This window comes from Phocoena sinus, chromosome 6, assembly GCF_008692025.1.
Source record: "Phocoena sinus isolate mPhoSin1 chromosome 6, mPhoSin1.pri, whole genome shotgun sequence".
NCBI classification, from domain to species: Eukaryota; Metazoa; Chordata; class Mammalia; order Artiodactyla; family Phocoenidae; genus Phocoena; species Phocoena sinus.
In genome coordinates this window covers 12,029,777-12,042,413 of record NC_045768.1, presented here as the reverse complement: position 1 = coordinate 12,042,413, position 12,637 = coordinate 12,029,777, and the positions used below count along the sequence as shown (strand labels likewise).

At 44.5% G+C, this 12,637-nt stretch overlaps 1 protein-coding gene across 7 annotated transcripts in view; it reads left to right on the top strand.

The window, feature by feature from the left end:
* RABGAP1 (RAB GTPase activating protein 1) overlaps nucleotides 1–12,637 on the top strand; it is a 160,433-nt gene that overhangs the window by 145,785 nt on the left and 2,011 nt on the right. For all 7 annotated transcript variants that reach the window (XM_032634102.1, XM_032634105.1, XM_032634104.1 and 4 more), the window contains 4 exons: nucleotides 7,137–7,241; nucleotides 8,299–8,382; nucleotides 9,043–9,114; nucleotides 11,317–11,514. In XM_032634102.1, coding sequence (XP_032489993.1) covers nucleotides 7,137–7,241; nucleotides 8,299–8,382; nucleotides 9,043–9,114; nucleotides 11,317–11,514 — 459 coding nt within the window. The remainder of the gene's footprint in view (nucleotides 1–7,136; nucleotides 7,242–8,298; nucleotides 8,383–9,042; nucleotides 9,115–11,316; nucleotides 11,515–12,637) is intronic.

The window sequence follows — 12,637 nt, the reverse complement described above, 5'->3', positions numbered from 1 at the left end:
AGCATACCCTCTGATCTTCTTTGTAGAAACACTATGAGAATCATTCCCTCACTGTTTAGGCATTTCTGCCAAGTGAGTGGAGGGAGGTGGGTGTACACTGAGCAGGGTAATTGCTGGAGCAAAAATCACAGTGTGCACCTGTGATGGCTCTTCTAGCAGCTGTAGGTCATGCAGAAAGGAAGTGAAAAAGAAAAGAAAATGGGTCCTGTACTAGAGCTTTGTATTTACAATGAAATTATATTAAGAGGCAACTTAAGATAAAATTCCAGGCAGATTTTTAGTTTGAGCTGTTGCATTTGCCAGTCTGATGGGACCAGAAGTAACATTGATGCTCTCCTAGTTTAAGGTGGAAAATACACTTCGTAGGTTCTTGAAGCCTGCCTCTAAAGAGGGTAAAAGCCTTTTTTTAACTTGTCTTTGCCTGGCACAGTAGTCAAAGAGCTAGGTTACATTTCTGATATCGGAAGTGAGAAATAGTAAAAATACTCTATGATGATGTATGTGACAGGCACAGTGAGAAGCACTTTGTTAAACTCTACTATCTCTTATCCTTACGTCAGCCTTGTAACATGAGCCCCATTTATGGATAAGGATTTTTTTAACAATAAAGAAACTTGAGACTCAAGAGAGAGGAAGGCACCCAGGACGAAGCAGAGCCAGGAATGTAACCCAGGTGCATCTAATTGAAACACCCAGGCTTTTTCTATAATGCCACACTGTCTCCAAAATAAATATGGAACAAGAAGCTATGGTTTGATGTCATAACTACATCAAAAATATACTGACACCTAACAACATTTCTTAAGCACTTACAGAGTTCTAGACACTGCTCCACGTGCTGTGTACTTACTGTCAAATCCTCCAAACAACCCTTGTGTAAAGGATACAGTTACGATCCCCATTTCACTGATGAGGCCAAAAGAGGTTAAATGTCTTACACAGTCACACTGTTAGTGGCAGAGCCCTTAGACTGCAATCCAGCTGGCCTGCTGCTCTTAACTTGGCTCAGAGGAGCAGGAACCCTGTTGCCACTAGGGCTCAGGAATAGCAAACTGGGGTCCCATCGTCCAGCCATCGACGGTGCTAAGAAAACAGAGCTTTTCACACTAAACGTTGAGTCCCTTTCCAAGTTAGTCTTCTCTCGTATCGTTTGAATCATCACGGAAAATCAGTTAGGTTCTGAAGTGAGGGCTGTGGGGTCCTCTCAGTGTGTTTTGGCTTCAGGGACTTAGATTTCTGAAAGAACTTCATCATGCCCTTTCACTCTTCCCTTTCTGCATCCCAGAGAAAAGCTCTCATATGTGGCTTACAGAATTTCCAGAACCCTCTTTGTATTTCCAACTGATTTTATTATCACTTTTGTTATTCCTCACCTGTCATTTCTGTTACTTGTCACAAAGCAGCTATGGAGAGATCCCCGGTCAGCTACTGAGTCCCTAGGTGACTCCATCCAAGCTTTCTCCTCTATGAAATGGGAGTGATGCGTGGACCTGACATTAAGGCATTGGTGCTAAAGGCTGAGAGGGAACCTATGGAAGGTACCTGGCACAGGGCTGATAGGACCTCACCTGAGTCCCCTCTGGCATGGTTGCTCTCTACATTGAGACTGTAATGTGAGAGTGATGGAAACAGACTCAGGAGCCCAACTCCTGGGATTTGAATTCTGGCTCCACTGCATTCTAGTTCTCTGAACTTGAGCAGGCTGCTAAACTTTCCCCACTGAATTACTTTGGTCTCTTTATCAAAAATCAATTGACCTGGGCTTCCCTGGTGGCGCAGTGGTTGAGAGTCCACCTGCTGATGCAGGGGCTGCGGGTTCGTGCCCCGGTCCGGGAAGATCCCACATGCCACGGAGTGGCTGGTCCTGTGAGCCATGGTTGCTGAGCCTGCATGTCCGGAGCCCATGCTCCGCAACGGGAGAGGCCACAACAGTGAGAGGCCCGCGTACCGCAAAAAAAAAAAAAAAAAAAAAAAAATCAATTGACCTGTATGTATGGGTCTCCTCGATTCTGTATCTACTCCATTGATGTATACGTCTATCGTTAATGCCAATACCACAGTCATAATTACTCAGGTCATGGGAGTCCTCCAATTTTATTGTTCTTTTTAAAAAATAATTTGGCTACTGTAAATAATTTGCATTTCTATATAAATACTAGAATCAGTTTGTCAACTTCTAGAAATAAAAGCCTTCTGGGATTTTGAGTGGGGTTGTATTGAATCTGTAAATTAGCTTGGGGAGTATATTAACATCTGAGCAGTGATTGAACCTTCCAATCCATGAATATGTTACAATTTTCATTTATTTAGGTCTTTTTCAATTTCAGCATTGTGTTCTTAGTTTTCAGTTTACAAGATTTGCACATATTTTAATCTGTTATTAAGGGTAGTTTTTTCTTTCTTTTTTTAAATAAATTTATTTATTTTTGGCTGTGTCATTGGGTCTTCGTTGCTGCGTGTGGGCTTTCTTCTAGTTGTGGCGAGCGAGGGGTACTCTTCACTGCAGTGCGCAGGCTTCTCATTGTTGCAGATCACGGGCTCTAGGTGCATGTGCTTCAGTAGTTGTGACACGCGGGCCCAGTAGTTGTGGCTCGCAGGCTCTAGAGCGCAGGCTCAGTAGTTGTGGCGCACAGGCTTAGTTGCTCCATGGCATGTGGGATCTTCCCAGACCAGGGATCGAATCCGTGTCCCTTGAATTGGCAGGTAGATTCTTAACCACCGTGTCACCAGGGAAGTCCCAAGGGTAATTTTTTCTTAATTGCATTTTCCAATTATTTATTGCTAGTCTCTAGAAATACAGTTGATTACATGACGTTGTATCCTGTGACCTTGCTAAATCACTTACTATTCTTGTAGCTTTTTTGTTTATTTTTTAGGATTTTCCACATACACAATCATATCATCTCTGAATAAAGACAGTTTTACTTCTTTTCAAGTCATTCTGTCTTTTTTCCCTTGCCTTCCTGCACTGACTGGGACCTTCGGAACAATATTGGATGGTGAGAGTGGACCTCATCACCTTGTTCCAGTTAGCTGTAGGTTTTCCATAGGTCAGGTTGAGGAAGTTCTCCTTTCTTCCTGTTTGCTGAGAGTTGTCATGAATGGGTGTTGAATTTGATCAAATGATCTTCCTGCATCTGTTGAGGTGATTATTTGCTATTTTTCCTAATTCTCTCAGTACAGTGAAGTGTAGACAAACTGATTTTTCAGTGTACACAAACATTGCATTCCTAGGAAACGTGGGGTTTCTTTTTTCTTTTAAGATTTTTATTTGTATTAAAGATTTTTGTGTTGCTAAGGAATATTTGTCTGGAGTTTCTTTAATGTTTTTGTCTGGTTTTGATATCAGGGAAATGCTAGCCTTCTAAAATGAACTGGGAGTTGTTCCCTCCTATTTTTTAAGGACTTTTTGTGGGATTGTTCCTTGATTTAAATCTTTAATTCCCTAATGAAAGCACGTGGGCCTGGAGTTTTCTTAGCAAGAAAAAAAATTTTTTTTTTTTTCTTGCTGCGTTGGGTCTTCGTTGCTGCGCGCAGGCTTTCTCTAGTTGTGGCGAGCGGGGGCTACTCTTCATTGCAGTGCACAGGCTTCTCGTTGTGGTGGCTTGTTGCGGAGCATGGGCTCTAGGCACGGGCTTCAGTAGTTGTGGCGCACGGGCTTAGTTGCTCCGCAGCATGTGGAATCTTCCCAGACCAGGGATTGAGGCCGTGTTCCCTGCATTGGCAGGCGGATTCTTAACCACTGCGCCACCAGGGAAGTCCAGCAGGAAATTATTTATGATTTCAGATATGGAGCTATTCAAATTTTCTAATTCTTCATGTGTACATTTTTATACTTTGTGCCTTTCAAGTGATTTATCCATTTCATCTTAGTTGTCAAATATATAGGCACAGAGTCGTTGATATTCCCTTATTCTTTTAATGTTTATAGGATGGATTTGTTGAAGTCTTCTCTCTTTCATTACTGATATGGGTAATTTGTATCTTTTCCCTTTTTTCCTTAATCAGTCTACTAACTAGAAGTTTATCAATTGTGTTGATCTCTCTAAAACCAAGCTTTTGGTTTTGTTGATTTCTTTTTCTTTTATTGACTTCTGCTTTTTATTATCTCCTACTTTTCTTTTGGTTTAATTTGTTCTTTTTCTGGCTACTTAAAGAAGAAGCTTAGTCATTGATTTGGACCTTTCATCTTTTCTAAAATAAGCATTTAAAGTTATAAATCTCCCTGAAGCACTATTTCAGCTACATCTCACATATTCTGATGTGTCGTGTTTTTATTTTCATTCACTTCTTGTGATTACTTCTTTGATCTCTGAGTTAATTAGTAGTGTGTTGTTTAATTTTTAACTATTAGGGATTTGTCCCCGAAATTTTTCTGTTGTTGATTTCTGATTTAATTCAGTTGTCATCAGGGTACATATTTTTTCTGATTTTATTGCTTTTAAAACATACTTATGCTTATTTTAGGGCCTTCCATATTGTCTGATGGGTGGATGTGCCACACGCTCTTGGAGAGTTTGTGTGTCCTGTTGTTGTCGGTGGGGCGTTCTGTCATGTCACTTCTGTCAAGTTGATTGACTTCCACGGATTTACTGCCTTTCTCTTTATTTGTTCTATCACTTACTGAGAGAACAGTGAGGAAATCTGTAACTCTGTGCACTTATCTATTTCTCCTTTCAGTTATGTCAGTTTTTTGTTTCCTGTAATTTGAATTTATGAATGCATTTCAGATTTACTGCCTTCTGGAGTGACTCTTTTATTGTTATGAAATGTCCCTCTTTGTCCGTGGTTAATACTCTTTGTTCTGAGATCTACTTCGTCTGATGTTAATATAGCCATTCCGACTTTCATGGTATTTCATGGTATATCCTTTTCCATACTTTTACTTTTAACATATCTGTGTCTTTATATTTAAAATGGGGTTTTGTAGCCAGCATATAGTTGGATCTTGCTTTTTGAAATTTAGTCTGATAATCTCCTTCTTTTCATTGGAATGTTTAGACCAGTTACATTTAATGTAATTATTTATATGGTATATTTAACTCTACCACCTTGCTGTTTGTTCTCCATTTGTTGTATTTGCTTTTTCTTTCTTTTTTCCCCTTTTCTGCCTTCTTTGGTTTAATTGGGTATTTTCATGATTTCATTTTATCTCCTTTACTGCCTTATTCGCAGTTCTGGAGTGCTCAGATCTCCAGAGCTCTACTCCACAGGTTCCAGCCACCTCAGCATCTCTGACCCCCTACCTCTGCCTCCTGAACCCTTTGAGGCCTATGCTCTGTTTGGAACCCCTCACCCTGCTCCTTGGTCCAGAAGTGCCTCTAGGCAGAAAGCCAGAATGGTAGTAAGACCTTGCTTGTTTCCTTTCTCCCAGGAACCACAATTCTGCATTTGTTTTTAGTGTCAGCAAACAGTAGTTTTATGTATTTCGTCCAGTGTTTTGTTTACAGTGAGAGGGTAAATCTGGTCCTGGTTAGTCCTTTATGACCAGAAGCGGAAGTCTGGATTTGTGTTTATCGCCAGATGTTCCCTCCTTATGTGCTTATGGAAGTAGAATGACTGTGCAGCAAGTGTGGTGCCATAAGAGGACCCTGGTTGGTCAGTCCAGTGGCCTGTGTGCACCTTCCTATTGACACAGCCTTGAGAGTCAGCTCTTGGAGTGATGGCACAAATGCTGGGCTTAATGTTGAGAGACCTTGTTTCGGATTCCAGCTCTGCTACATGCCTTGTGCAAGCTTGGGGAAATCACTTCCCCATCTAAATTTTTTTCTAAACTGGGTAATCAGGATGGGCAAGGAAGACTCTTGAGTCCATGACCTGGCTGTCCCGCACTTCTTAGAATCAGTCTTATCTACCATGGGAGTGATGGTGAGTAACTGAGAGAATATAAGTATGTGCCACAGGTTCCACAGTACTGTTCAGAAGATGTTAACTGGGTCCAGGGGAGAGAAGGGAGAGGTAACAGGATGTTCTGTTGATTAAAGTAAAACAGAATCTTTGACAGGACTTTATTCTTCTTTGTTATTTCCTCTTTTGTTTGATTCCTATTTCCATTTTGATTGCTACTGGGGTTTGAACTAGAGGTGATTGTAAGCCACTCACCGGAAAGGACAGGCCTTAACCAGGACCCCATTTAATTGCACGCATAGGCAAGTGACTGATGGCCTTGTGAGTTGCATATCATGCCATTCTCAGTTCTCCATTTAAAGCCCCAGCCTCCTGGAGCCTATGCCTCCCGAAGAAAGTACGTCAGAAGATGTGGTGTTGTAGAAAGCAGAGGGGCTCAGCTACACCACTTCAGCTAGGTGACATCTGAAATGCTCTTTAATTTCAGGGAAACCACCATCCATTGTCAGAGGAGGTTGGATAGAAGGAGCTGGCAAAGACCTTCTGTATCTAGCACTCTGTAGCTAGGAGCTTCCACCTCCTTTCCTCGACTGCCTTCTAACATGCTGCAGTCTCTCATTCTTCAGTTATCCTTGGACTCTCCAGTGTCAGGGACTGTATTTGTCGGGTACAGGTGTATCATTTTCACTTGGACCCAAAGATCTGCCCACCAGACCTTTGCATGCTTTAGAAAAAAACTGGGGTGGAAGATGGCCATTTCAGATAATAAAAGGAGAGTGCTAGCAAAGGGGTGCCTTTGTCAGGTGACAGTGAGAGCAAAATGCAGAACTTATTTGATTAAGCAGAGCAAATACTGAGAGTTTGGAAGAAGAAAACCAGAATTTATTATTACTATTAATGATAATGACACCTACCTTTTGTTGAGTGTTTACTATATGCCAGGCACTGTGCTGAGTCCATTCCACGCCTTATCTCTCAGCTGAAGATCGTGAAGCTCAGAGACGTTCTCAGTGACTTGTCCGAGTGGCACACAGTCGGGGAGCAGTGGGAGTCAAGGCCAGGCTGTCTGACGAAGGCGAGCTCCTAGCTACTGACCCGCACTGCCTCTGGGCAGGAGACGGGGCCAGACACTTGTGCGTGAGTGTAGTCTCAGCGAGACCTTGGGCATATCACATCCCCTCTCTGGATCACAGTTTCCTCATCATCTTAAAATTGGATTGTTCTGGGTAATTCAAATCCCTTTCAGTTCTCACTTCTTGTTCTTTAACAGCACCTCTTAAATGTTTCAGGCTGAGGAAAAGGCAGATGCACTGAATAAGGAGCTGCTTATGACCAAACAGAAATTGATTGATGCAGAGGAAGAGAAAAGACGGCTGGAAGAAGAGTCTGCTCAGGTGAGGGGAGCTTTGCCCCTCCCACATTCCTCTGTGTCTTGCAAATACTTGAGAGCTGGGAGTTCACTGGTGGCTTCCTGTTGGCACTGGAGAACCCAGAGACAGCTGGCTTCAGTTTCTCTCCAAAGGCCTTTTGTATTTACTGTGAAAAGCATAATGGTTCTTAATAATTAAAATGTAGGGGGAGACAGTGGGCCAAAGCCCATCCTTCACTGGGGCAGGAGAAATTCCTGTGTGTCAGCGTCTGAGTGTGACAAGAGGGTTAGCATTTCTGACAAAGGAAGACAGACATCACATAATGTCTGGCTCTTCCCCTACCTGTCCACCGACATCTCCCCCACAGAGCAAACTCTGGAAGGCTTGTCCTGAGCATAGCCCCTGGGCGCAGACTCACAGCCATAGGAAGAGCTTTGGGTGCTGCATGCCCCAGAGCAGGCGGGCTCTCCTTCACCATCCACCTTCTCGTCTCAGTCAGGCTGCCTGAGGTGAGAGATGGCGGGGCGCCTCCCACATAATCCATGAGGCACTGAAGGAGCAGCAGTCCTCCCGTTAGCTCTTCCTCTGCATTTGCTTTGTGTTACCTCTCAGCTCAGGATCCCAGGTAGGGCTGCACTGACAGGGAGGAACTTCAGCAAAAGCCGCAAGCTGAAAGTTCAGAAGTTTTGACTGTTCTCTCCTAGCATCAAGAGTAGGGTTAATGGGCTTCCCTGGTGGCGCAGTGGTTGAGAGTCCGCCTGCCGATGCAGGGGACATGGGTTCGTGCCCCGTTCCGGGAAGATCCCACATGCTACGGAGCGGCTGGGCCCGTGAGCCATGGCCGCTGAGCCTGTGCTCCGCAACGGGAGAGGCCACAGCAGTGAGAGGCCTGCGTACCAGAAAAAAAAAAAAAAAAAAAAAAAAAGAGTAGGGTTAGTAGTGCTGAGAGTGAGGAAGAAGGGAAGGGAGTTACCTCCAGTAGGTCAGGCACTTTGGGGAAAGACCAGCGCTAAGCGCGGAGTGACAGAGCTTCGCTTGTATTTCCCTTAACATTCACTTTTGCTTTTCTTAATGTACGCAGTTAAAAGAAATGTGCCGTCGGGAACTCGACAAGGCAGAATCTGAGATTAAAAAAAACAGTTCTATCATCGGTGACTACAAGCAGGTGGGTCCGTGCACCCTGGAATTGGGCCATGTTCTCTGGAAGCCCTGCTTGCCTGCACAAGATGTCTTCTCCACACCCACACGCATCCCTGCTTGGCGACTTGCACTGACGAGTCCCTTCGCTTCACTGGACAAGTTACTGCACTGCTTTTCAACTGTAAAATAAGGGAAATCGTCGCTCACGCACAGAACTGTTGTGAGGAGTCCGTGAGGTTATCTTTGTGCAGCACCTGGCATAGTTCCCTCACATAAGCAGGCACTTAATACATGGAAGCCCCCGAGTGCTTGGGAGCACTTCAGACTCATGATGTAGAACCACCTCTCTCCCCAGCGGGTTGCATTTTGAGAACATAACTGAATTGGTCTTATTTCTTTCTGTACTGGGATCTCGTGCTGGCTCCTGAGTCTGGCAGTGTCTGTAAACAGTGGCCATCGAGCGTGGCACTGATAGGTCCCTGCAGGTCCTAGGCCAGTGGATGCGGGGGTGGGAGAGCCAGAGGCACCTCTGCCCGCCTGTCGTCTCACACCCCCTCCTGCTCAGTGCTGTCCCAGTTCCACTCCATAGTCCAGCTTCCACTGCAGAGCTCATCCCGAGCCCAAGTTGTGCGGATTATGACTCTGCTGAAGAGATTGTCATTTTCTATTATGTTTGTTTCTTCAGATTTGTTCTCAGTTGAGTGAAAGATTAGAGAAGCAGCAGACTGCTAATAAAGTGGAAATTGAAAAAATTCGGGTAAGTCTTCCTTTATCAAAGAGATTTTATACCACCTAGTTCATTTTATGGCTATATTCAGCACAAAAAGTTTGGGGAGGGAGTATTCTGCTTTTTTTTTTTTTTTAATAACCTACCACTATTAATAACAATACTATCTTTTTTTTAAAAATAAATTTATTTATGTATTTATTTATTTTGGGCTGCATTGGGTCTTTGTTGCCGTGCGTGGGCTTTCTCTAGTTGCGGCGGGCAGGGGCTACTCTTCGTCGTGGTGTGCGGGCTTCTCGTTGCAGTGGCGTCTCTTGCTGCCGAGCAGAGGCTCCGGGTGCACGGGCTTCAGCAGTTGTGGCGTGCAGCCTCAATAGTTGTGGCGCACAGGCTTAGTTGCTCCGTGGCATGTGGGATCTTCCCGGACCAGAGCTCGAACCCGTGTCCCCTGCGTTGGCAGGCGGATTCGTAACTACTGCGCCACCAGGGAAGTCCCTGGGTATTCTGCTTTGATTTCAAAAATGAGGGAAACTGATGAGTACCTGACAAGGTGGCTACAACTGACAACTGATATTCTGCCTCTCTCCTCTAGGCAGGGGATACAGATAAGACCAGAAGAGCTCTGGCATTAGATCTCAAAATACAAGTGTCCCTCTTCCTTACAAATTTGTGTAACGTCCTCCTCTGTGCTAACTTCACTTGTAAAAAGACAAAACAAAACACAAGAGCCCCAGGACTTCAGGTGTTGTCTGTGATTACTGCAGCACCCTGGTGAGGTGGAAGAGTCCTGCAGGTGACAGGCTGTGCGTGAGGGTGGGGCGCAGAGGCCAGGTCACTCCCCACATTGTTCTGTAGCAGGGGGACACTCCCTTTCTGAGCTCAATTCCTCTTGCTGTAATGGGCCCAGATACAATGAGAACCTGAGTTTTTAATGTTTGCTTGCCAATTTGAGGGTTTTTGTAACTTGGTGCTTTCTTTCTTTATTATTAGAATACTTTTCAGATTTTACTGAGATGAGTAATTTACTGAAAGATACTGTACTAACATGTTTACAACTCTGGACAGAAACGTGGGGGAGTCCATGGCCATGTCTGCACAAACCAGCATTTTACCTGGAGCAAGATGATACCTGGCCTCCATTATAAGTAGTGTTTAACCAGCAGTACCTATTTTTTAAACAAAATTTATTTTCTGATGCTAAAACTAATAATGTTCATTGCAGAAAATTTGGAAAATGAGTAAAGGAGGAAAAAGAAACCCTTATAATCTTATTACCCACAGACAACATCATCATTAACACTTTGGCGTGTATTCTTTCAGTCTTTGTTCTAACATAGAAAATTTCATTCACTCTAAGGCATTTTTTTCACATTTACATCTGAAATTGGGACATATTTTATAACTCATGGCTTTTTGTGGTTTAATTGGCAGAATATTTTCTTAGAGGAAAACGAAATGATGTTTTCTTACAGTCATTGCCATCTTATTTTCATGAAATGTGGTATATCCTTGTAGCTATACTTTAAAGACATTTTTGTGTCCTAGTTTACCCAGCACTTAAACCTTTTTACCATGTTACGAAAAATTCCTCAAAAACTTTTCTGAGGCTGTGTACTTCCTTGTATAAATATAGCACATCCTATTTAATTTTTCCCAGTAGCTGGATAGTTTATCTCCCCACCCCTTTTTTGTGTCTCTAATTCTGTAGTGAAATTCCTTGTATGTAAATCTGTATCTAGTCACTGCTTTTTCATTTTTTTTGTTTGTTTTTTTTTTTGTTTTTTTTTTTTGCAGTATGTGGGCCTCTCACTGTTGTGGCCTCTCCCGTTGCGGAGCACAGGCTCCAGACGCGCAGGCTCACCAGCCATGGCTCACGGGCCCAGCCGCTCTGCGGCATGTGGGATCCTCCCGGACCGGGGCATGAACCTGCGTCCCCTGCATCAGCAGGCGGACTCTCAACCACTGCACCACTAGGGAAGCCTGATTTTTCATTTTTTTAGCCAAGGTTCCTAGAAGTGAGATGACTGGATCAAGACCTAAGAATATTTGTGTTGCTTTTGGTGTGTAACACCAGGTGACTTTTCCAGTAGGTCATCTGCCAGTTTACAGAGAGAACACAGTTTTTCAGAAGCTGTAGTGCTCAGCAGAGAAGCCATCTCTTGGCTCCCCAGAAAGGAGATGCTCACACCTTCATGTCTTCTTTGTCTCTTCACATCTGACATTCAATTTCAGCAAAATGTGGATGACTGTGAGCGCTGCCGGGAATTTTTCAACAAAGAAGGGCGCATAAAGGGCATCAGCTCAGCTAAGGAAGTTTTGGATGAGGACACAGATGAGGAGAAGGAAACACTCAAGAACCAGCTGAGAGAGATGGAACTGGAACTGGCACAAACCAAGCTGCAGCTGGTGGAAGCTGAGTGTAAGATCCAGGTAACAGCTGCCTCTGTGCCCCCGGCCAGCCCTCTGCCCCTGGTGTGGCGGGACCCAGACCTGCACGGGGTCAGGATTTCCCTGGTGTGGGCTAGAAACCCCAGAAATGATCTTCATGGTTTGGGGTTTTTTTCCCTTTTAAACTTGAACCATAATCCTCATGGGAAGAAGCCCATTACTTGCTATTTACTAGTGGATGTTTAATTAGCATTTAGCCTGTCCTAACGATTGGACTTTCTCATAATGAGAATTATCCATCAAACTTGGAATCTTTCTGCTGGAGCAGAGAATGCATGATTTGAAATCACAGCTGCACCACCAGACTCTTTGACCTTGGGTTAGTAGTAACCTCCTTTCACCTCAGGTTCCTCCTCTGCCAGTGGAGGTGATGAGGGATCACTCTGATGGTTTGCTCTGAGGACTAAAAAAGATAATGCACGGGAAGGGCTCAGCACGATATCTGAGGGCTTCACAAATACAGGCTTTTATGCCCCCGCTCCCGTCACTTACCCAGCTTTGTGACTTTGGACGTATTACCTAATTTATCTGGGCCTCCTTTCCTTTTGGAGAAACGGGGGCTTGTTTTGTTCATCGTTATACTGCATGGCTAGTTCCATCAGGCCTGATGCTGAGCACAAGGTAGGCACCAGGCACAGTTCGCAGAAGGAACCAAGTTCAGGACTAAAGCTTAAGCCCTGGTCTTCGTATCATACACGGTACCTGGGCGTCTACTTCGCCCAGGCCCGGTTCTCACTGTTGGGGCCGCACAGCTAGCACGTGGCCTCCGTGACCAACCAAGGTGGCGAGGAGAGGCCTCACCAAGGACAGTATCTGGGCTGTAGTCCGAGAGTGAGCAGAGGTTGCTGCTGGAGAAAAGACAGAACAGTGAGCCTTCCTGGTGGAGGGCATGGTGTGTCCAGCAGCACAGAGGGAGGAGAGGGCCTGCCTGGAAGGGCCTGTAGGAAGTAGGGGTGGAAGTGGGTGCCAAGCTGGAAGAGCCTCTGCCCAGACTGTGAAGCATCTCGGACATCTTGCTAGGGGGTCTAGGCTTGAAAGGCTCTTGCCGGAAATTAATGCTGCATTCTTAGGTAGAACATTTGGTCTGTCTCCTGGTATGCAGTGG